This window comes from Eretmochelys imbricata, chromosome 5 (assembly GCF_965152235.1).
Source record: "Eretmochelys imbricata isolate rEreImb1 chromosome 5, rEreImb1.hap1, whole genome shotgun sequence".
NCBI lineage: Eukaryota > Metazoa > Chordata > Testudines > Cheloniidae > Eretmochelys > Eretmochelys imbricata.
Window position 1 is genome coordinate 23,723,693 of NC_135576.1, and position 23,916 is coordinate 23,747,608.

At 41.8% G+C, this 23,916-nt stretch overlaps 1 protein-coding gene across 2 annotated transcripts in view; it reads right to left on the bottom strand.

The window, feature by feature from the left end:
* Positions 1-1,135: 1,135 nt before the first annotated feature.
* The window catches only part of NPR3 (natriuretic peptide receptor 3), a 53,015-nt gene continuing 30,234 nt past the window's right edge, over positions 1,136-23,916 (bottom strand). Inside the window, exons 4-8 of one of the 2 annotated variants that reach the window (XM_077816235.1) lie at positions 15,401-15,536; positions 10,746-10,840; positions 6,325-6,460; positions 4,438-4,522; positions 1,136-1,397 (exon numbers count right to left, since the gene is read on the bottom strand). In XM_077816235.1, coding sequence (XP_077672361.1) covers positions 1,286-1,397; positions 4,438-4,522; positions 6,325-6,460; positions 10,746-10,840; positions 15,401-15,536 — 564 coding nt within the window. In that variant the 3' untranslated portion in view covers positions 1,136-1,285. Of the gene's footprint in view, positions 1,398-4,437; positions 4,526-6,324; positions 6,461-10,745; positions 10,841-15,400; positions 15,537-23,916 lie in introns of both variants that reach the window. The other variant, XM_077816236.1, reaches the window with a different exon arrangement.

Here is a 23,916-nt window from a genome sequence, read left to right on the forward strand (position 1 = left end):
ACTAATTAATCAATTGCATTTTACTTTAGCTAATTAATTATTTGCATTCTGCACATGCCTGGGGAAGAGGGAGGAAGAAAAATCTGGTTAATATTCATAAACCAAAATAACTTTTATTTACATCAGTGACTTCCTGTGCACATTATTCACTCTTGTAAAAATATTTCTTCAAACCTTCTCACCTTGACTTTTAATCTCACCAAAGCAAAAATAGACATTTTCTAATAGAAAAATACAAGATAAAAATACCGAAAAATAAAATGCTAGCATGGAATGTCATTTTTATTAAAAAAAAAACCTCTTTTGAATTACCGTTACTGTACAAACACTCCCCTATCATTAATATTTACAGAGTCTGGATCGTACCCTCCTCTCACTGAAATCAGGGGGACTTCTGCCATTGACTTCAATGGGAGCAGAAGCCAGCCCTTTAGGTACTGCACTAGCCTTTCTAAGAGGTGGTGATGGTGGAGAGAGAGAAGGATGATGACTCTTCTGGGATGTTTTGTTATAATATAAAAGCAGATGTCAGGCTGAAGAAAAAGCCAATCCACTCTAGGGTTCTGATTCTCCCCTTGCTTATGTCTAATACCAGTGAAACTCCACTGACTACAATGGAGCTACTCTTGACTTACACCTAGTATATATAAGTGAGAAGAGATGCAGTCTCTGTATTCCCTGTCTTGATTTTGATACTGTACGTGCAATGAAAGAATGACTTGAGTGTTTCCACCCTCTTTACTTTCTCAATAGTTATTTATATCTCAAGTGCCAACTCCTGAGATTAAACTCTAAGGGTCTAATCCTGCACCCACTGAGGTCCATGGCAAAGTGGCCCATTGGTTTCAATAATGCAGGAAGCCCAAAATGAAGACATTTTTATTTTAATGGCAAAGCAGCATTGAAACCACATTTTGATATCCTTGCTTGTGATGCAGCTAAGAAAGGAGGCACTAGGAGTTAAAAAGAAGGGGTCAGGAAGAAGCATAACCCAGCCCTAAGCGCAAAACTGCATCCCTCAATAAATGTCTTAGAAAATACCCTCTCAAAACACTAAGAACGTCCTACAATGTGAAACTATCTTTTTTTTTTTTCACGAGATGAAAGGCCATGTGGCATAATATGATTAGTAAATCATTCCTGAGTTTCTGAAAGAAATTAAGACAAAATGACTTTACTGCTTAAAGAATGAGTTCTTCAAGAGCCTCTTCTTTTACACTGATGTCTTTGGTTTTGTCCATTTCCCTAAAGTTTTTTTCAGGAAGAATGGGATTTTTTTTCTTCTTTATGCGGCAGAAAAATGAGATCTAATGGAGTCTTCACGTAACTGCCGATGCTTGCCCACATTACACTCTTCCTGTTGACTTCGTCTCTCAATAGTTATTCTGTATTTCTTTCTGCATGAAAGGAGAGGAACAGAGTAAGAAATCCTCCCTCAATAACAAGATAATAGGACTTCTCTTTCAAAGAATGCCTATAGGGGACAACTGGGTTTCTGTTGAGAAATGAGAAGTGACAGAATGTGAAACCCTGGTAAAAGATTAAAGTCATTTGCCTTGAAGCATTTTGCCCTAGCCCAAGAATTCTGTGTAAAAGTTAACAGGCATTCTCAAAGCACACAGACGCAAACATTTTCTTCTTTGACAATTTGTGAACTAAACCATTAGGACATTTTTGTATAGTGGCATGGGAACTATGCCAGATTACTCTTTTTGCATTGATCAGAGCCAAATTACTTTCTTATACCAGTCGTGGGGGCCACTTTCTGTGGGATCTGCACAATGGATCTGGCTCTTTATGCAGTCAAAACTCCTACTGAAGCCAGATACTATCTAATTAACCCCTCACAACATCTACATGAGATAGATTAGTGTGTTTATGATGTCACTGGAAGTACTATCTGTGTAATTAACACTGCATCCAGCCCTAAGGATCTTAAGGAAAACTGGAAAAGAGATTTAAATGATATCTAAGAGGTATACTAAATTGCTTGTGCATCAGCCATGGTTTTCCATGTATGCCCACCTTAAGCCCCTTATCAAGAGTTTCTTTATATTATTCATACATCAAAGTAAGGCACTAAACCCACTTCCTCCCATAAACCTCCAAAATGAAATTTTAGAAACTGAGTCTAATATTTTTAACATTACACCTATGAACCCACTGGGTTTCAGGGCTGATTATTCAAAAGGGCCTCAAACCAGCCCCTGTTGTACATGCAGTTTTTGCACAATATTGCTTTTGCACACAAATGACATAATGTTCACATACAAAGGAAATTTGCATTCAATTTTCATGAACAAGTGGGATTTAAGTCCAGGATTTCCAAAGTTAGGCTTCTGAAGATGCAGATAGGCACCTAACCTGCTAACACCCTTTTGAAAATGCTAACAAGTGCCTAACTCCCATTGAAATCAATGAGAGTTAGGCACCTCGCTGCTTTTGAAAATCCCAATAGGCATCTATCTGAATCTTTAGGTACCTAAATTCCTTTAAAAAACAGACTCTTACTATATATATATTCTATTATTTCTTTGTGTATGGAAGTTGTTGAGGCACAAAACCAGCCCATTTTTGAAAATACAGCCTTTCAATTCCTTTCAAGACAATATATCAGAAGAACTATGGTTCAGATTTTTCAACAAAGTGCAGTTGTAGCCTCAAAGATATGCAAGAAGTTGTATGCCTAATTGTGGTAATTACACATGCAGATGACCAAACAGTTGTATAACTATATTTGCATGCACATTAGTGTAACTGCTGCATAACTATGGATGTGTACACAAATAATTTTTGTGAACACAATCCCATATGCACTTTTCTTAAAATCTAGCCCTATATGTCCAGTGAATATATGCCAGGTGTGATATCTAATTCTTGCCACTCATTCTAATGGATGAATTAAGGCCCTGATCCTCCTCCTCCCCCCCCAGCATCAATGGGTGCAGAATCAGTCCCCAAATGTCAAAGTCAGAAGCACTTAGGGGCAAGTCCTCTGCTGGTGCATACTGTCAGTTTACACCACCTACGGATCTGCCCCCTGGTGTGTGTAAAGTTTAAAAAAAAAACACCACCTTTAGTTTCAAATTGGGAGGGTTGTAAAAGATGCAAGGATCTGGCTGCGACAATGCCCAAAGTACATTACAAAGGCACATTTGTACCATTTTTTTGTCTTTTTCAAAACATAAATGGGGTCTTTAATCAATCCTGTCATTTGATAAATGGATGCTTTGTTTGAGACCCACAAGATGTACTGAACATGCACTGACGCAGGCAACAGTAAGTTTTCCTTGTGGACGTATATCATAGAATCATAGACATGTAGGACTGAAAGGGACCTGCAGAGATCTAGTCCCGTCCCCTCCACTCAAGGAAGGACAAAGTATTATAGACCATCCCTGACAGGTGTTTGTCTAACCTGCTCTTAAAAATCTCCAATAACAGAGATTCCACAATCTCCTTTGGCAATTTATTCCAGTGCTTAACTACCCTGACAGTTAAGAAGTTTTTCCTAATGTCCAACCTAAATCGCCCTTGTTGCAATTTAAGCCCATTGCTACTTGTCCTATCTTCAGAGGCTAAAGAGAACACTTTTTCACCCTCCTCCTTGTAACAAATTTTTATGTACTTGAAAACTGTTATCCTGTCCCCCTCAGTCTTTTCTTCTCCAGACTAAACAAACCCAATTTTTTCAATCTTCCCTCATAGGTCATGTTTTCTAGACCTTTAACCATTTTTGTTGATCTTCTCTGGACTTTCTCCAATTTGTCCACATCTTTCCTGAAATGTTGCTCCCAGAGCTGGACACAATACTCCAGATGAGGCCTAAACATCGCAGAGTAGAGTGGAAGAATTACTTCTTGTGTCTTGCTTACAATACTCCTGCTAATACATCCCAGAATGATGTTTGCCTTTTTTGCAATAGTGTTACACTGTTGACTCATATTTAGCTTGTGATCCACTGTGACCCCCAGATTCCTTTACGCAGTACTCCTTCCTAGGCAGTCATTTTCAATTTTGTATGTGTGCAACTGATTGTTCCTTCCTACGTGGAGTACTTTGCATTTGTCCTTATTGAATTTCATCCTATTTACTCTATTTTAATCTCATCCTCCAAAACACTTGCAACCCCTCCCAGCTTTGTATCATCTGCAAACTTTATAAGTGTACGCTCTATGCCACAAGGAAAATTACCCACAAGCATAAGGGATTGAAGGATCAGGGCCTAACACAATAAAGCTGATTTAAGCATACAAAACAGCTATTGAGACAGTAAAAGTGAATGAACTGGCTTCAGTGGGAGTTTTGCCCCAGAGAAGTAGGCCCTTATTTTAGCACCTGTCTGTCTCCTCTCCTCATGCCAGAGAAAGGCTTGCAAGGTGTGGAAAGGTTTGGGCTCTGTAGGTAGCTAAGGGACTTTTAGTAACTGGGACTAACCTGAAAAAGTAGAAAGCCATTAGTAATCCTGCTCCAAGTAAGGCGCCCACTACGATCCCTGTAACTGCTGACTCTCCTAGGCCACCTGCTTGAAAAAGCAAACAGAAATAAATGATCAGCATTGCTACCCAGAACTGTTCATGTTCACATTCTGGAAAATATGTATTAAAGAAATGACCAATGCAAAAAAATAACTAGAGCTGTTCAAAACCCAGTTCAGAAGGGACTTGGGGGGAACACCTCTCATTTGGTTCAAACTTATGTGACTTTATTTTCCTCACTGCTTTACTGTGAGTGTTGGGGGTCAACCTTCCCACCACCACCAAATCAAAGGAACACTCAGTCACAGTTGTTATAAAGGTGTGATATAGAGAAATGCTGGTAAGAGATGGGTGTGTATGGTCTACCCCACACGACGGGCTAGGATTACAATAGATCACATGTCAGGGGGCAGGGTCTAATGACTGCAGCAGCTACTATGACAGAAACGACCGAGTTTCACCTGGGTTAGCATCAAAATCGTACACCAGCCCAGATTAACTCAAGGATGGGCTCGTCTTCACTCAGTAGCCTCATAGGCCTCAACAAACCTTTTGATGACCCCGGGCTGAGTTTCAAGTTAAATTCATGTGATGTTAGTTCTGTGCTGAAAGTTTTGCACATGAAGTTACAGTCAACGAATGACTATGTGAACATAATCATAAATCAACAATCAGCTGAACGGTGAAAACATAGCACTTTGCCACAGAATTGAGTAGGGGGCAGAGCAGAGATGTAATGACCCAGAGGGAGCTCAGGGAAGAAAGCCCCTCTAAGGAGCAAAAAAGGAACATTCTAGCTGCATCAGTCTTTAGCATGGCATAGCCTGCTTCTCTTGCCATACCTGGCCCACTCCATGGGCTGGTACTGAGGGAGGGGGAAGCGAAGGACCTGCCTCCTCTTCACTCTTCCTTGACCCTTTGAAGGGCGTTGCTGCTTCCCACCCCTGGGACTCATGGAGATAATAAAGGGTCTCAAATGCACTGTCTCCCTCTGCGCTAGTCGGGGACAGACCGGGCCAGAATGAATGTATACAGTAAAGTATGGAGTACGGCTAGTGTTTTAAATCTGAATGGAAAAGAGGGAAATAATGCTGTCAAGCTGGGGGTATCTCCTGGCTCCAGAGCTAGCAATACATTTCCTGCAAAACCCTCCTTATAAAAGGGGAGCTAAGACCATCCTTTTGAGGGAAATGTCCACAGCAGAGGGAAACTTGCCACAGAAATATTGCAAGTATCTTTTTCCAGTCACCGTTCCTCATTATCCCCTCTGTGAGGCATGGTCTGTGAACACAGGGAACTGGAAAGAGATGGGGCTGCTCAGGTTAAGAATCCCTGGAGGGCACCATCCCTAACCCTGTGGAGAGTTAATGCTGTTCTGATCAGCATATGTCAAAGGGGTATGATTACGCCTTGTCTCGGGGGACAAGCTTGTATATTCCAGCTACTCACTATGTTTGCTCCCTTCTGGCCTGCGGAGAGCTACCCGTTTATTTTCCTGGAAGGGGACTTCCATGGGCTTAGGGCCAACCCGGAGGTCTCTGTAGCATAATGGCCATGCACCAGCTTAATGATGGGAGTCTGACAAGAAGTTGCATATCTGCTTGAGCTTTTTGTTCCCAGTAGCAGCGTGCAATGTCTGGGAATAAAGATATGTCCCGGCCATGAAAAACAGAACTGTTTCAATACAGCACAGCTGTCAAGGTCCTGTTGGCATTTTCAGGCCCAGCAACCTTGACAGTGTTCCATTAAGGAACGTGAGTGTAAACAAGGGGATGCTGTATTACAGCATGGGCTGCTTCCTCTCTCTCTTACAGCTTGGAAGGAAACATTAAGTCACTAAACTTACATGATTTACAAGGCGTATTGTTCGTGTGCTCTAAAACTCTGTTTTCATCTATTCTCAGTTTGCCAGGACCCCAAGGATACTTCACGTTTGATCGAATTTCAAAACGCCCTTGCTTTCCATAGTAGTCCCCAATCACCTGTGTAAAAACAAGAAATGACCACACTTTTCTAATGAATTTAGTCCCAGAGAAAAGAAACAAACTGGAGAGCTGCATGTGCTTGGAGCCTTCTGGCACGTCCTGAATAGCCACAGGACTTGAATGAGTTGTCCTGTCAGAATCCCATTGATGAGATCATTAATTAGCAGCATTTACGGCAATGGACAAAATTCCATATCCTGCTCCACTTTAGTCACTGAAATCAATTTTACCAGCTTTCTGCCCCAAACAATAAATGGCCAGGGTTCAGAGAAAATTTGGAGCCAGCTTGTTTAAAACTTTGTGATGGTTCTTGAAATGGTTCCTGTGACGTACCAAGGCTTTTGTGACCCACTGCTGGAGGCTCCACAATCCTACTACACCTCGCCCCAGGAAAGGAGCAGCAAAAGTGAGCCCTCCAGACCTGCCTAGAGCAGCTGCAGAGATGCAGCCAATCAGAGCCCAGAAGGCTTAGATAAAAAGGAGCTGAGGGCTTTAGCAGGTCAGTTCCTAGGACCAAGGAATGAGGAATGGTGCTCCTCTCTGGACAAAGGAGCTTGAGGGACAACCAGAGTTTGGTTCTAACTACAATAGTTTAAGCAGGGAGAGATAGGAACTGAGAATTTTAACCCTAAGATAAGGGGGTGAAGATAAAGGGGCAAGGTGAGAAGAGGTCTAGGGAAACAGCAACAATGAACTGAAGTGAGCAGTATGTGGCTGCTGTGTGTGTGGCTGCTGCTTGGCTGGAAAACGGAGTAGTAGGCAGGCCCAGGCTCCCCTACCAGCCACTGGGAAAGTGATGTAAACCTGAGAAGGGGACAAGGCTTGTTTGGGAACCTCAGCCAAGGGCTGAATTTAAAGGGCCCAGAGCCAGGACTGAACTCCCTAGTAAGGACTCTTGCTACCCCAGAAGGGGTTCATTTTGACCGTGACCAGGCTGGAGGACTGAGCCACTGGAGGGCTAACAAGTAAGGTCAACAACCTAGAAGGGGTGCCAGGAATCAGAAAGACCTGCAGTATCTCATGCAGCAGCAGGTGCTGCAGAGGTGTTACGGACCTAAACAAAAACCCTTTAATCTGATCTCCCACAAACTTTCTTGCATGGAGACCATCTCTACCAAGTTCATGGACCTCAGTAAACCTGGACCAAGGGTTTTGGGGTTATAAAGAAACTTAAAAGCAGGAGAGCTTTGACTGATTTTGGGTTCCATTCTGTAATGTTCTAAGAGGTCTACATGCATTTCCGTTTTCTGTTCAGGATTTTGGGTTCAGAGGTGAGAGTTGCAAAATCGAGATTAGGATTCTGAACTCTGAACTTCCTTAAAATTCAAGGCTGTATGTAATCAAGGTTGTGAGTTGGTTCCTTCCTTAATTTTATATGCCTGAGAGGACGATTCATGTTGCATCCAAATAAAACATATAGGATATAGTTTACTACTGCATTACTCCAGATTTACACCACCAGTGTAACGCTAATGGAACAACAGAGCTACAACAGTATACAGGTGGAGTAATACAGTAGAGAATCTGGCCCAAATTATCTCTATAACTAGCAGAGTAAAAGAGGCTGCTTTCTATCTACTTGATGAAATTCACAAAGGAGAATATTTTAGCCTCCCATTTCTAGGTGCAGTTTACACTCACAAAATAAAATGCAAGAACAAATGAGTATCTGCATCTGTTCATGAATTGTGCCTCCAGTCAAGTACTGCAGTTAGAGGGACAAATACCAGATATGTGAACAGTAGGGGCAAAAATACAGGAACAAATCCTGCCTGCAAAAGGAGATGGGCTGCCCACCCTTCTGAAAATATTCCCTAAAACGTATAAACATTAATGAAGAAAAAGAAATGGAGGGCCAAATTCTGCCTTCAGGTAACATGCACAGCTGCCAGGGAAGTTAATGTGAGTGGTGCATTTGCATCAGAATGTGTAATTATCTGAACACAGACATGAATTTTCAGTTAATTCTGGGCTTAAAGTAAACTTTCCTTATCTGAGCCACTGAGGCATGTTGATGGGTGAAATTCATCATTGTACATAGGTCCTGCCCAAGCCAGATGTGCCACTTAAATCCTATTTTGAGGGCTTATATAGGAGAATTTCATGTTAAAGGAGTCTGCATTTCTCTCTCATTAGTGCAACTGTAATTCAAATCTTTATAGGAAACACTTTTATTCATATTCCAACTAACAATTGCTCAGAAATGGGACTGCAGATGCAGTAAATTGGAGAGGGTGCAGAAAAGAGTCACAAACGTTATTCAAGGGCTGGAGAAAACGCCTTACAGTGAGAGACCTGAAGAGCTCAATTTTTTTAGTAATCAAAAACAAGCTTGAGAGGCAACTTGGTTACAATGTATAGTTCCCAGTATTTCCCCGCCCCCCATTAAGGTACTTAAAGGCTCTTTAACTGAGCAGAGAAAGGCATAACAAGAATGAATGCTTGGAACCTGAAGCTAGACAAATTCACATTAGAAATAGGGCACAAATTTTTAACAGTGTGGCTGATTAACCACTGGGACAAACTACTAAGGAACGTGATGACTTCTCTATCTCTTGATGTCTTTCTTGAAGATCCGTTTTAGTCAAACACCAATTACTGGGGTCAATATAGGCGTAACTGGCTGTGATATACAGGAGGTCAGACTAGATGATCTAATGGTTCCTTCTGATCTTAGAGTCTATGTATGAAGCTGTGAGCAGGGTTCTGGCCAATGCATGCACTCATCTGGCTCAATTCCATTGAGGAACTAAAGTTTTCATGACCAGATGGAAGGAACCAATGAAATAAATAAAAAAAAACAATGGCATCAAAGAAAGAGGCCAGGTTATAAATCAGAGCAGGGACAGCGGAAAAACCTGAGCAGAACAGACACAATTAACAACTAATAGATTACAAAAATGAAAGGAAGAAATTAACATGAGACATACTTTTGAAGAGAAAAAGAAATGCAACATCAAAGGGGGAAAAGAGAGATTCAATTGGAAATGAAAGGCAAGCAGAAGTGAAGCAAGGGAGAATGAAATGACTAAAAAAAATATTAATACAAATAGGGGCTGATCACACTCAATCTTTCCCCCATAATCAGTCCTACTGACTTCCAGTAGCTATGACTACTCATGTAAGTATGTGCAGGTTGGGTTCATAGTTTTCAGTCATTTGTATCTATAGAAATGTATTAGTGACCCAGCCAGGCCCTGTAAATCATTACTCATGTGACTAGACCTTACTCACTGGGACTGTTCAAATGAGGTCATTGGAACTCCCTGAGTTACTACGAGCTTGTCTGCACTGCACTGTTAGCTCGAGGTATAACTTGAATGTTGCCCTAAACCTAACTCCCATGCACATACAAAAATATCTAGCTTATATTAAGTGGTGCTTTAAACTCTAGCTAGTAGGACTCTGTGGTGAATCAGCCACAGACAGTGGTTTAGCGCTGACCTCATCTAGTTTTCCTCATGGTAAAACTAAAGTGCCTTATCTTCACTGTGTCTTTACCTTGGGATAGCTCATGTGTTTTAGCTTCCTGAGGTAAAAACATATCTTTTCTTACCAGTGAAGATGGGAACTTAGTCATTTTACTCTGCAACTTCTCTTTTTCAAACTATATCTCAGGACCAGCTAAGATATAGAGCAAGGGTGGCCACATCACAGCTTGCAAACCGCATGCAGCTCTTTTTCAGTTAGTGTGGCTCGTGGAGTAATCCCCCCACCCCCATTCTCTGCCTACCAGAATGGAAGTAGGAAGTTTGGGGCCTCTGCCCTGTGGTGGGGTGGTGGGGCTTGGGGCTTCTGCCCAGCAGGAAGGGGGTGCCTGCTGGGGCTTGGGGCTTCAACCCCTAGACCCAGCAGGTGCTCCCCTCCACCTTGCAGGACTGAAGCCTCTAGACCCGGCAGGTGCTCCCCCCAGCCCCACAGGGCAGAAGCCCCTAGTCCTAGCAGGCACACCCAGCTCTCAAACTTCTGAAGATTATCGTATGTAGCGCAGAACGTCAGTAAGTTTGGCCACCCCTGATATAGAGCCTAGTCCTGTAAACTCTTACACCCAAGTAATCCTTTGAGTGAGAATGGATTTGTAGAACTGAGTTTTATGATTTAAGATTACTTTTACAAGCAGGATTTGCATTTAGGGTTTGTAGGATTATGTTATGACATTTTAATACACATAGTTAAAAAATTAGCTGTCTATTGAGTAAGCAGACAATATGATGGTACATTATACTGACACTAGCTGGGACATCTCATCAGTAGGCATTTGCAATTATGTTTATTTTCTTACCTCCTGTGTGCCTGCTTCTGGGTTGGTCATTGCAATCACTGAGAAATCCCCATATCGGTCTCCATTGGCATCGATGGATACCTGCCCTGCAATGCCTAGAGAATGGCATGTAAGGAATTAGAAAATTAATTAGCTAAAATGTTGGACTCTTCCAAGGAAAACAAAACTATGAGTGGACAGATTTTTACCGACTGATACTTGACAGGAAATCTCATCAGTCTCACAGCACTTTTATTGGCATTCCAGAAGAAATTGTAATTTCATCTCAGCGTCTGCATTCCAAAATGCTTAACATTTCTCCTTTTGAAATATAAAATATGTGAGCCTGTTTGGGGAATATGTGCAAAAAATGTAATCCAGAAACTTAGAGCACTGGAATAAAAATAAAAATGCATTTCATGCAAATTAATTTACATAGGGCCTTGTCCTGAAATAGATAACAAAGCCCAAGTAAAAACACACATGCTTATGTGAAGCTGAGAACTAATGAAACAGAGACCAAGGCCAGAGTCAGCAGCTCCGACATGTGGTACATGTGTGGAGCTGGTTTATTGCTGTTCTCACTGGATATGATGTGGGGGGATAATGGATATAGCTGCTTTACTGTGGGCTGAATCCTGCCCTCAGATTCCATCATCTTCACTGGGGCTGAAAAATTTGATCCTGAAAGGGCAGGTTTACTCTGACAGGCTCCAGTTCAGTAAAGTATGCATATACCTCAGTCTCACTGTCAAGCTTAAAAGTATGTTTAAGTGCTTTGCAGAATCGGGGCCATATTTCCTTTCTTCTCTATGTTACACGTAGAGCTCAAGGGCATTATTAAACATTCACTGAAGTCAATGACACCCTTCCCATAGAATTCAATGGCACTGAATTATGCACCCCCCACCCAAGAATATACTGTGTGGGTTTGACAAACCCACAGCTCATATAGACTTAAATAACAGTTTTGGGTAATCAGCCCTTCTTAAGGTCAAGGCTCTATACAAATTCTCTACATGAAATTGGGTTCCCTTCCTATTTATTTCAATATTTCTAGTTACAACTTTGAGAAAGACTCATACAATACTCGTCATCAGTTTCTCAAGTCTTCACCATGGCACCTGCCCTCAGTGACTAATCTCCAGTGAAATGTAGGGTCAGTTCATTCATTGGTGTAAACTGATGGAGCTCTACTGAAGACCATGGTTCTATTCCAGTTTACATCCCTGGGGCTCTGGCTCAGCATGCATACAGTAACAGCCACACACATTTCTGTCAAAGACACTGTAGAACTTTGCGAATACACACTCATGACTGGGAAACTCTGTGCCAAATCCTGAAATTCTTAATGAGTTTTTAATTCAGGTTTAACTCCAGGAACAACTCCACTAAAGTCACTGGGCCTGATTCTTCTCTGACCCCAGTGTTACAGCAATTTGCCTTCACTGATTTCAGTGGAGTTACTCCTGAGTTATAGCGGTATAAGCAAGAGCAGATCGGGCCCACTCGGACTTTTCCCTGACTGAGCAAAAAAGTGAGCAAGGGTGTCATGATTTGACCCTGGTGAATGACTGAATTTAGCAACTTTGGCAGATTTAGGCCCTTACTGAGTAGTTCCACTGAAATCAGGGGACCTTCTTGTGGAGTAAGGTGCCATGAATAAAGCTGGCAGAATCAGGCTGACAGTCAACAAACCCAATAATAAAACAGGATAATGCAACACATAGTGCACTGTGATCGTTTATTTTGTCAGCTTTCCTGTAGTTTAATGATTATGGATAATACGTCCCAGTATACTAGTACATGTAATGTGGCAGAGTTTGTGAAAACAATGGAATCATAAGAACACAAGACCTCTCTCCAGTGCCAACTTTTTGCCGAGGGGTGGGCAGAGAACAGGGCAAGAACAAAGCAAAGAGCACAGTTAGCAAGGTTCTAGTGTAGCTCTTCTTCAGTCTGGGGATGAAGACCATGGGCCTGATTCTCTACTGCACTGTGCAAAGTGAATGCACATCAGAATGGTGGACCTTTACACCCATGCCACAGAGACAATTACGCGAAGTGCAGGGGAGTGGAGAATCAGGTCCCAAGGTGCAATTACAAACCAGGAGAGAGACTTCCGCTACCCAGTACCAGAACGTACATTTTTCTCAACAAACCTAATCTTCCCAAATGCTCAATGAGCTAAAATGCTTCACCTTTGCTCTTTTCCTATTAAAATGGAATGACCTCAGGAAAGATTAATGCGAGTTTAATCTTAGGCCTACTGAGTATTAACCAAACTGTTTACAACCAAATGACTGCCTGTAGATGTAATGGTACAGTAGCCAAACAATCACAAATTTGTGTTACTATCCTGGACTGAAGGATTAAGGAGTGAGCACAACCAAATGGCAATAGCAACACTCAGAGGCCACTACCAACTTGTCTGGCATGGCAAGGCTGGCTCCCAGAGCTGAAAGGAAGTGTTTACTGGAACAGAAAGCTTACTGACTCAGGAAGCCAAGACCATCTGGCCTGAAGTCATTAATAGAGCTAGTCAAAACTTGGAAAATCTGAAATTTTCTTTCATCCTGAATTGTAATTAAAAGTTGAAAATGGCCTGCAGAACAAAATTTTTTGAAATTTTGATCTGGAAATATGGAAGTGCTTTGATTTGACTTGATAAGACTATCAAAACATTAATATAATTTTTTTTTTTTTAAATCAGCATTTCTAATGGAAAACTGTTTCACTGGAGAATTTTTGACCAGTTCTAGTCCATATCCCTCTCCTGAAGCATACCATTGACTGGCTCTCCCCTGCCCCAACCTATGCAGAGGGGAGGATGTGCACAAATGTTTCTTTAGCAGCTATTAATAGCCAATTGGATTCCTGACTGGACACCTGTCTGATGTGGACCAGAATGTACCGTGGAGAAAAGGTGCCCAGGCTGTTAGAAATCTAAATGGCAACAACTATGTTTTCAATGATCTGTGTGCAAAATTTCAGGTGCAATATAAGGCCCCATCCTGCAATGGACTCTGCATGGATGGTCCCCTGGCTCCCGCATAGAGCCCCACTGACCATGGTAGGGCTCCCCACAAGGACAGGAGCCTGCTTGCACGGTTCTCCTTGTAGGATTGGCTCCTAAGAGGCCAACATCAGGCCCATAATGAATAAATATTTGTCCAGCGAAGTACTGGGATGGTGAGGAGTGGGGGGGAAGGGGGGAGAGTCTTCACCTTTCAGTCTTATGCTCCTGACAGCTCAGCCTGAATTTTCAAAATAGCTATGATAAGAGAGAGGTTGCTCAGCAACAAAGAACTGTTTTTTACCAGTGAGGAAAGAGAACCTTCTTTTCTCTTGGCTGATTTTATGAGTAAAATAGCTCAGGACGCTATTGTTCAGCCTGGCAGTCCCATTGGTTGGAGCACATATCTGTATACGAAACTTGCAAGAACGCACCATAGCTTGGCATGTTCTTGGAGGATTCTAGCATAAAATTATGGGACATAAGATGGACATTTTGGGCTGGATTCTCTGTTCAGAGAGGCTGCTGTAAAAGGAATCTCATGACAGAGGGGAATCCCCTGGGTGTAGAGTGCTGTGAGGTGCCATGATTTGGAGGGGATGGAGCAGGTTATACAGCGCTGTACCAGATCCTCACCTAGTGCAGTGGTGCCTGTGGGACTGCTTCAGCTGCATAATTCAGAGTAGTCACCAGGCTGCTTTAAATTACACTGGGGATCATATTGGCCTTTGGTCAACCCAGGATCAGGGGAACAGAAAGGTGGCTTGGAGTCACCTGCCCCTTCACTTCTCCTCAGCTCTGCCCGGTGTATACTCATTGCAGCTGAGCATCTGGCCCATTATGTCTTTCATAGCTGTTATATTTCTGAGTTAATTGTTGGTTTCTTATGTAAGGGAAATATTTTCTTTCTCAAGTACTTCCACTGGAAATCTTGGTAATCTAACACTGAAAGATTAATGTAAGAAATGATATGTGGGTCTGGTGATGTCACACTGCTCGGTTTCTTTACTGAGGCCCATACTCTGCAAAAACTTAAGCACGTGCATAACTACATCAACGGGAGGGACTACTCACACGTTTAAAGTTACGCATCTGCTGAAGTCTCTGTAGACTCAGGGCGTAAGGGATTAGGCCCAGAAAGCCACAGTCCTCTTTGGTTACTGTATCTGAGATAACAAACAAAGCTCTTAAAAGGAAGGGAAGAAAAACCTTCCAATGCTCAAAACAGCATCGACGACAAAGGAAAAATTGGCACCGGTGAGCTTTTATCGAATCCAGCTTGTTAAGATAAAAACGCTAAATGGAAAAAATGAAGCAAGCTCAAGAGCTAGTAGATGCACATGAAGTAAGACAAGCTGCTATAATCTTTTCAAAAACAAAGGAGCCTGAGAAAGTTATTGGCATTTCTTTACAACCCTAATGAGGGTCATTAAATTATTAGGAGTTCCTTTGGGCAGAATAATACCTAAAGGGATGTTATGAAAAATGTTCCAAGTGGTGAATTATTTGATCTTTAAAAATGCAGTGTGTATATTTGAAGAGCATATAGTCTGACTATTTTTTAACCTCTTGTGTCCTGGTCCCTAAGCGAAACACACAGTAATAGCCTCAGTTGTAATGATACTGATACAATCCAGTATTCCAACTAGCAGACACCTACCTTCATATGTCCTGTTCCGTGTCTGATGTACAATTTTATCCCCATCCTTCTTGCTAAAGCCATATTTTAGGACTTCACGCAAAGCCAGAGCATAGAGAAGAATGGCATCATGGAATCCTTCCACAAACATGTTAACCTAAGAACAAGACGACAACATTCATCTTTAAGCCATCTATGAAAAAATATTTATCTTTACAAAGGCTCAAACCCTGGATCAGGGAGACCAGGCTTGGCCCAAATTGATTAATATTAAGGAACTTCTACAGAATAATCGAAAGAACCCATTTTCTGGTTCTGAATCTTTGTTTCAAATTAAAACAGAGAATTTTGCAACTTGTAATATTTAATGGAAAACCACTAACTGGTTTTTTTGGTGTGTTTTTTTTACTCTCAGCAAATCTGGCATTCAAATGGTGCTTCATTATCACATCTAAACAATGTTACAGAGGGGAAATTCACTGTACCACAGTTCATGTGCCAATCTGCGTATAAACTGTGCAGCTGATCCTTTGAGATGCTGAGTATCTTCTATAAGGTGCTGAGCATCCTCATCCTCATTAGCCTGAGGGCCCTCATCATCTTGCAGGACCGTTCTCTTACATCATCTTCTGTATTCAGGCCAGATTCTGCAGCCCTTGGCTGGGTAGCATTTACACTCCTAGTTCATAGGCTTACTAGACTAGCAGAGCTGGATCAATAGTTTAATGCAGACATGCGCCTGTTCCAAAACCCCAGGAGAGCACATCTGGTTAATTGTCTGTTTTACACAGCACACTTCATTGGATATGAAAATATCCTCTCCCCATTATGTTTATGGAGAGAGGAAGTTTTTCTGACTTTGCTGACAGATTTGTTTGTTTAATGATTACTCCCCTCCATTTCTGCTGATTCTGGATCTTGCTCAACAGACCATCTCTCCGCTAGCAAATGAACAACAGAGCAAGCTGTTTACCCTGTACTATGTAACGTTCTCTGGAGTTGCCAGAAAACTAGTTTCCCATCTTTTACATCTGTTTCAGTAAATGGCATGAGCTAAATGAAATGTCATTTTCCAGTACAAATACAAAAAGTAAATACTGTATTGTAAACCAGCACTGCCCTTCAATGAAAGCAAATATGATTTCACATTAGAGCTACACTTAGACTGATCTCCCACTGATCTCCACAACACTTATGAACAGAGCAGTGCAAAAAACTGGTAGGTTTGGTTCACAGTAGGGTGGCAAATTTAAAATAAGTCTTTTTAGGTGCTAGATCTGAAATCTTATTTTTTTCTCAAGTTCTGGGTTCAAACTGAAAATTCAAACTCAGTTGATGCCAGCTAAGTTTGCCTGATGTGAGATCAAAACCTAGACATGAGAGTGGGTGGCAAAGTTCAGTGCTGGATCCAAACTTCCTCAAAATTCAGGGAGGTTGGAGCTGGGGATTTTGGTTCAGCGCCTGGTAGGGAGAGGGACCACACATGAACTCACATTTGGGTTCATTTTCCCCCAAAATCTGGGGTGTTCAGTGCTGAGGTTTTGGCTCAGGTCTATTTCAAGTTGAAACAACGTGAAACACCCAGTTTTCATATTGATTCTAAAGCATGAATTCCTACCTGGCATCTGTGGAGAAGGAAGGGGTTTGCTGAAAACCTTCCCCCCCAAAACTGGAAAAAGTTCACCCAAGGTTGACCTTCAACTAAAATTTCTGCCAAACCCACTGAACCTGAAATGATTTGGGCCTGATCCTGGCTCCCACTGAAGTCAATGAAAGTGTTGCCATTGACTTCAATAAGATCAGGCTCCAAAATATCAACTAAACCCAAATCTCAATCAATTTTCCTTGCTTTCCTGGAAGTGATATGCAATACATGGAAGTTACTTTATGCACCTGATTAAGAAGTGATAAAAAAGACCAGACTGTGGGGGTATCGTTGGAACAATTTTTATAGCGGGGGTGCTGCAAGCCACTGAACAAAACTCTAAACCCTGTATATGATGGAAAACACTTCAAGCCAGAGGGTGTGGGAGCACCCCTAGTTCCAGCACCCCTGAGAGTGTGTCTGTATACTGGTTGCAGAGTGGAAGCCGTGTTAATCTGTATCAGCAAAAACAACAAGGAGTCCTTGTGGCACCTTAGAGACTAACAAATTTATTTGGACATAAGCTTTCGTGGGCTAAAACCTACTTCGTCAGATGCATGAAGTGGAAAATACAGTAAGCAACATATATATTACAGCACATGAAAAGATGGGAGTTGCCTTACCAAGTGGGGGGTCAGTGCTAACGAGGCCATTTCAATTAAGATGGAAGTGGCCTATTCTCAACAGTTAACAAAAAGGGGTGAATATTACCAGACGGAAAATTACCTTTGTAGTGCTAATGAGGTCAGTGCAATCAAGGTGGACATCGCCCATTCCCAACAGTTGAGAAGAAGGTGTGAGAATCAGCAGAGGGAAAATTACTTTTTGTAGTGACCCATCCACTCCCAGTCTTTATTCAGGCCTAATTTGATGGTGTCCAGTTTGCAAATTAATTCCAGTTCTGCAGTATACTGTACACATACTGTATACTGTATATATACAGTTCTGTATACTGTATATGCAGTATGCCAATCATGCCCACTAGAGCATGGGCACAACTCACACTGACTTCCATGGGAGTTTCACATATATAGTGGAGCTCAGCACAAGGCTCAATTCATGTCAGTGAGCGATGCTTCTTTACTTCCACCCTTTAACTGTCTTATTTGTTTAGCTACTAAGTTCTTCAGGGCCTCGACTGACTCCTCCTATCTCTGTGTACATAGAGTGACAATACGATGGGGCCTCTGGGTACTACAGCCCTACAAATCAATAATATTAGCAAATTCAGTGCTGAAGTGAAGCTCCTGCAATCTCAGCTGAGCCCCATTCAGAAGCTGTTGTAGCACTTTTCCTACACAGAAAGGGCTCAATTTTACCATTAAGTCAATGTCATGGAGCAGAAGTGCTATGCCCAACAGCCACACCAACAAGAGTTTGACTTCTAATATGTGCCAGAGCATCCTTGTGTGCAGGGTGCATGTGCTCACCCCTTTTAGGAGAGGACCATGTGTGCACCCCTGTGTCTCACTTGCTCTGCTGGCCAGCGTGAGCAGTGTAGCCATAGCTGTACCTCTTGACAGCTCCCTGCGCAAGAGAGTCCTGGAGCTACAATTGGGGCTAGCCTCCGCATGGGTATAGCATGCTGGAGGGTACAAGGAGACATCCATGTGCACTCATGCCAGGACCAAATTCAATCTACAATCTGGCCCCCAATTTTTGTGCTCAATATAAATCAAAAAAACGTAACAATGGAAAGAAACAGCTAGTGAAAGGAAGATGACTTTGAGCTCAGTGGGACCACTTGTGTGAGTCAGTGCTCACCAATGTGAATAAAGTTTGCACCATGTAGCCCTACTCTCCCCTGTATCTCTCAATATATCTTATCATATAGGTGCCCGAATCTTAGATTGCAGGGACTGCCTTTATGTTTCTGTTCTTCCGAAAGCAACAGTGCTTAGCAAATGACTACATAATAATAAATAATAATACCACCAGCTGATGTAGTGAATTACATTAGGAGCCTGGATTCAAATATGGATCCCATTGTAAGGCAATACGGCTTAAGCTGTACATGTGTTCCTCTCCTGTAAGCAATTGCTCACATCTCAAAACCACAACACATCCTGGCTTGGTGCACAATAATTCACAGTGAATTATCTTTTCAGCCACAAGGAGGGTGGTCCCATTCACTCACAGTTTAGTTATATTGGGAAAGTGCCTGCCTGGGCTGCAACTAGCCAATGAGCAAGCAAAAATTTCACTCTTCTTGACATTTCTGGTGCGCCCCTGCCCGCCTTCCCCAAATATACTACTGTTTAGAAACAATATTTAGTTTACCATTAATTTCATTGCTTTTGAACAGCTCAAAATCCGGATAAATAAAGTTCTGTTCAGCCTCTCGTAGTTGTAGCTGGACATATACAATGCCAAAAGATAACAACATGTAGCCAGTTAAGTAAATAGCTGTTACACAGATAATAAAGAATTACATAGTCGATTGGCTGTGTTAAGATAATCAAGCTCCTTGTTATGTAGCTACACAGAAGACATTCTTTCGTCCTCAAGCCAGCTATCTGCAATAAGCATAGTTCATTCATCCTGACTCTGAAGCTCATAGAATCAAAGTTAAAATTTCTCTGACATCTTAACTGGGGCTGCGGATGTTTCTAATTCTCACCTATGCTTCATTTAAAAAGATCCGCCAAACGTTTAGAAAAAGGAGCCAGTGCCACCGAAGCAGCAAACAATTCATGTGAATGAACCTCAGAAAAATGAAATGCAAAGGTTAAAAGGAAGCCACAGCCTAAAGATCAGGAAGACAAAATTATTTCTACCTTGAGAGACAGTAGACTCTCTCCAGCAGCTGTTTGCATGGAACTGGAGGATCTGTGTGTGGAAAAGCTCACGCTATGACAGTCCCTCATTATATGGATATTGGAGGGCATAGTTTTTCATGTCGTCTTTTTTTAAACAAACAAACAAAAGAGAGAGTTGGGCAACTCAATAAATCCTGGCCCCACTGAAGTCAATTGAAGTTTTGCCATTGACTTCAATGATGCCAGGATTTCTCAACTGGATTTTGGACCATGGTTTCTAGTTTCATTAGGCTCCTGCCCTAACTTCTTATACACCAGCTGTTTGATGGTGCCTATCTTTTCTTAGTGCTCTCCTCATTTCTATTCTACCAGCTGGTTATAGAATGAGACCTGTCTTATTCTACAACATGCTATTTTACTGTGGCAGATTTTGATGCAAGTGTTCTCTTGTATGTGACATGAACACAACTGGCTTTTCATTCCCAGTGCCCACTAAGAACACTTATAGGGTACCTTTTCATCACACTGGGCTTAATCCAAACAGCCAGAGTTCCTGAAAGCAGTCAGTCTTAAGGGACTGACGATTAATAGTTTTAGTAATGTCTGCTTTAGGCCTGGCAAACCTAACACTGGAAATTCTGCTGGTTTCATGTTTTCCAGTTTAAAAAAATTATTACCCCCATTTATTACCCCCATTTCTAGTGGAAGAGGCACCCCAAACTATGTAGTGCCTTGTGCATTAGTTAGCCCTCACATTAGTCACATAGTACTTTCAAGCACAAATCCTTAAAAGGGAATATGGGATGTTATAAAGCGCTTACAATCTACCTGCCTATCCTCCTGCTGCACCATCTGAATATCCCTATTGCTGTGATATATTTTTTTCTTTTTCACAATAAGGGTGTCACGGGGATGTGTAACAAAGAGCCCTCTTAGGCTGTTCGTCTCTAATGGTTGCATGGTTGCAGCTGAAAGGAATACTGCAAAGGAGAGGACATAGGGATAAGATGAACATGAATTCATTATTTTGCTATTTAATGACTTTGAGATAATTTCACAGATTGTTCTGAAGGAACTCTGTTCCTGTTATTGGGTACCATTCCATTTGTCTTTGATAACACTCATCCAGTTTCACTTTGTAGCTCTACAGCTGTAACTAGAACTGGGTTTTTTTTGTTTTTTGTTTTTTTTGGGGGGGGGGAGACCCTATAAACACAAAATAATTTTAATATACCATCTGTCATACTAGGCACACTAGTTATGGCTAAGAAGGCACTTTCTTACATACCCCCATTTTCAAACACATAACTCTTTGAAGCAAAGACCATCTGATCCAAAATATCTCATCTTAGTTCTTAGCCCACACATGAATTGCTTTGGAAAGTCTGATATCATTCTCTTTGGCACTGTTTGAGGTATCTGTACATGCAATACATATATATTAAATAACAGTGGCCAAGATATTTAAAAAGACTAGTGATTTTTGGGAGCCCAACTTTAAATACTTTAAAGTGGCCTCATTTTCAGATAGTGGGTCCTCATCAGTTTAAGCCCCTTTATGGTGTCTCAAATTGTGTATCCGAAACTTGAGGCACTCCAAAATCATTAATCTCTTTTGAAAATCTTGATCATTGGTATATTAAAAATGGCCATTTAGAATGATATTGAACTTTCCAGAGCAATGTGTGCTTTTCTTATGTTTATTCAGATGTTAGATCATCCAATAGTAAAAGCAAAATTCACTAGCAAAAAATAACACACCCTCCCCTCTCTGTAAGAAGAAAATACATCACTGTGGAAAGGGATAGAAAGTGATGGAATAAACGGACATTCAATGAAATTTGTCCAGTGGAGAGTACTATACTTCTGATGAGTTCTTTGTAAGATGCTTAAAGGCAAAATCTGGGTCTCCATAGTAACTAATTGTGCAGTTCAGCAACAGACAGTAATCAAGGAAGAGCCCCATATTTGATAAAAGCTTTTATAAGAACCTCTAATCTTACAGGTAATAAATAATTCTGCTAGCTAAGATTTAAAAGTGAGAAGCATTAAAGAATGTTGTGCACACTATTTTCTGCTAATTTTTAAAATAAGTGAAAGAGAGAAAAACTCCAAACACTGTACATATGCAGGCACGATGGGTCTATCTTAATCTTGGATGCTCCAGTTCTCTCTGTGCCCCGCCAATATGTGGCTTGGATGACCTGAGTGACCAGCAGAAAAGACTGCCAGATTTGCTGTGCCCCTTTGGTGACAGTCATAAAGGGAGGCAGAGAACCTTCCTGCTCAGACTTCTTTACTACCAATTTCAGATTACACACCCATTGTAGGGTGCAGTGCACCCTATGTGTAAGATCCAAGAGTGAGCAAAATATGGTCTAGGTACATAGCCAAAAGTCATAGTCAAATAAATGCACATTCTTCCTTTCATTTTCCCATCCTTCCCCTCTATTCCGCATCTTTTTGCCCTTCGTAGTCATGTTTCATTATAAAAAATAATCCTCCAAGGAAATTAAATGCAAAAGCTACATCAGTGCTACACTATGGTTGTGATTTTTACATGCTCAAAAGTCGGGCAATTCAAAGTTATGGATCCCCCAACCAGCTATAGTGTGACCACACTGTACATATATACTAAGGCATTAACGTTAACAGCATGTACAGCAATACAAAATGTTACTTATGTGGAAGACTGCCAAGTTACAGCTACTGGGGACCCATAACTCTCCATATCCTGATTGCTCTATGTATAGCAAAGTGTTTTGCATTTAGAATTGCCCAGTACTGAGCCTCCCGATTCTATATTAAAGCACTTACAAGCCATGGAGCACTTTAGTGATGGGGAAGGATCTAGGCATCAGCCTCACTCAAGCTATGTGAAATGGCTAACATTTTCAAACTCGAGTGCCTAATGTATGGGCAAAGACTATGAACTAGCTAATCAATTCATGCATACAGGAGTTAACAGGGAAACGTCCACTGAAAGAGAGCTGAGCTCCAGTTTCAGATCTGGATGTCAAGCCTCCTCAAAGATTAAGTGCGTTCAGAAAAAAGCACTTGGATTTAGCCATAAAGCTGTCACTAATATTTTGTGTCTTGGTACTGTCTAAGTTGGCAGGAACACGGCCAGTTGCCTAAGCCTGCACGTTCACTGGGATACTGGAAGATCAAAAGATTTTGAGGGCAACACAGCAGCTGGAATGGGAGGAACAAGCAGTTAATGTGAGCTGTATGTTTAAATCCACACATGCTGAAAATATACCCCATTCTCTCAGGCAACAAGACTGCTTCCCTAATGGAGTTGGAGCTTAGTGGTTCAAAGAAACAGGAAGAAAAGCAGCCCCTGCTAAGGGAAAGAGGAAAAAATAATAATAGAAAAAACTGCCTAGTGCAGAAAAGGTCATTTCCTTAATATTCAGTTTACCTTTGAAAAAGAACATAGTGCAGGGCATCGTGGATGTAACTAAGGGCAGCATTTAGCCCACAGTGTGTTGAAAGAATGAAATACAGAAATAAATTGGCCAAAGCACTCACTTGTTCACTAGATCAGAACTAGGCAATGGCTTTCTAAAGGATAAACAGCATTCCAAGCCTCACTAGATGTTACGGTATTTTGTTATGTAGTGACTTATGGCTGCATCCTGCAACCTTCACTCAGGTGAGTTGTACCCACAGAAGTCACTAGGGCTGCTCACCTGAGTAAGCTTGCAGGATGAGGTCCTTAGGGGCTTTATGTAACAGTGAAAGATAGTACAGTGTTATAGAAACATTCATTCATGCACAGGCCCGGCGACAGCAATTCCGGGCTGCAGGGACGTCCCTAGCAGGAGGTGCGGGGGCCCAGGGCAAACGTGATGAATCCGTCACTTCCGGCACCGACTGCACTGGGCTGGCCAATCGCGCCTGCCCGTGGGGCCCCCCGCAAAGTGCAGGGCCTGGAGCATTCGCCACATCGCACGTGCCTAGGAGCCCTGTGGCCTGCCCAGGCTATTTAAAAAGGGCCCAGGGTTCCCGGGCCCTTTTAAATCATCCAGGCCATTACCCTCTTTGGCTCCCCCTGTCGGCGGGCCTGTTCATGCCGAGTTATATGTTTTTCAACATTGATGAAACATCCACTTTATATTTCACACTGA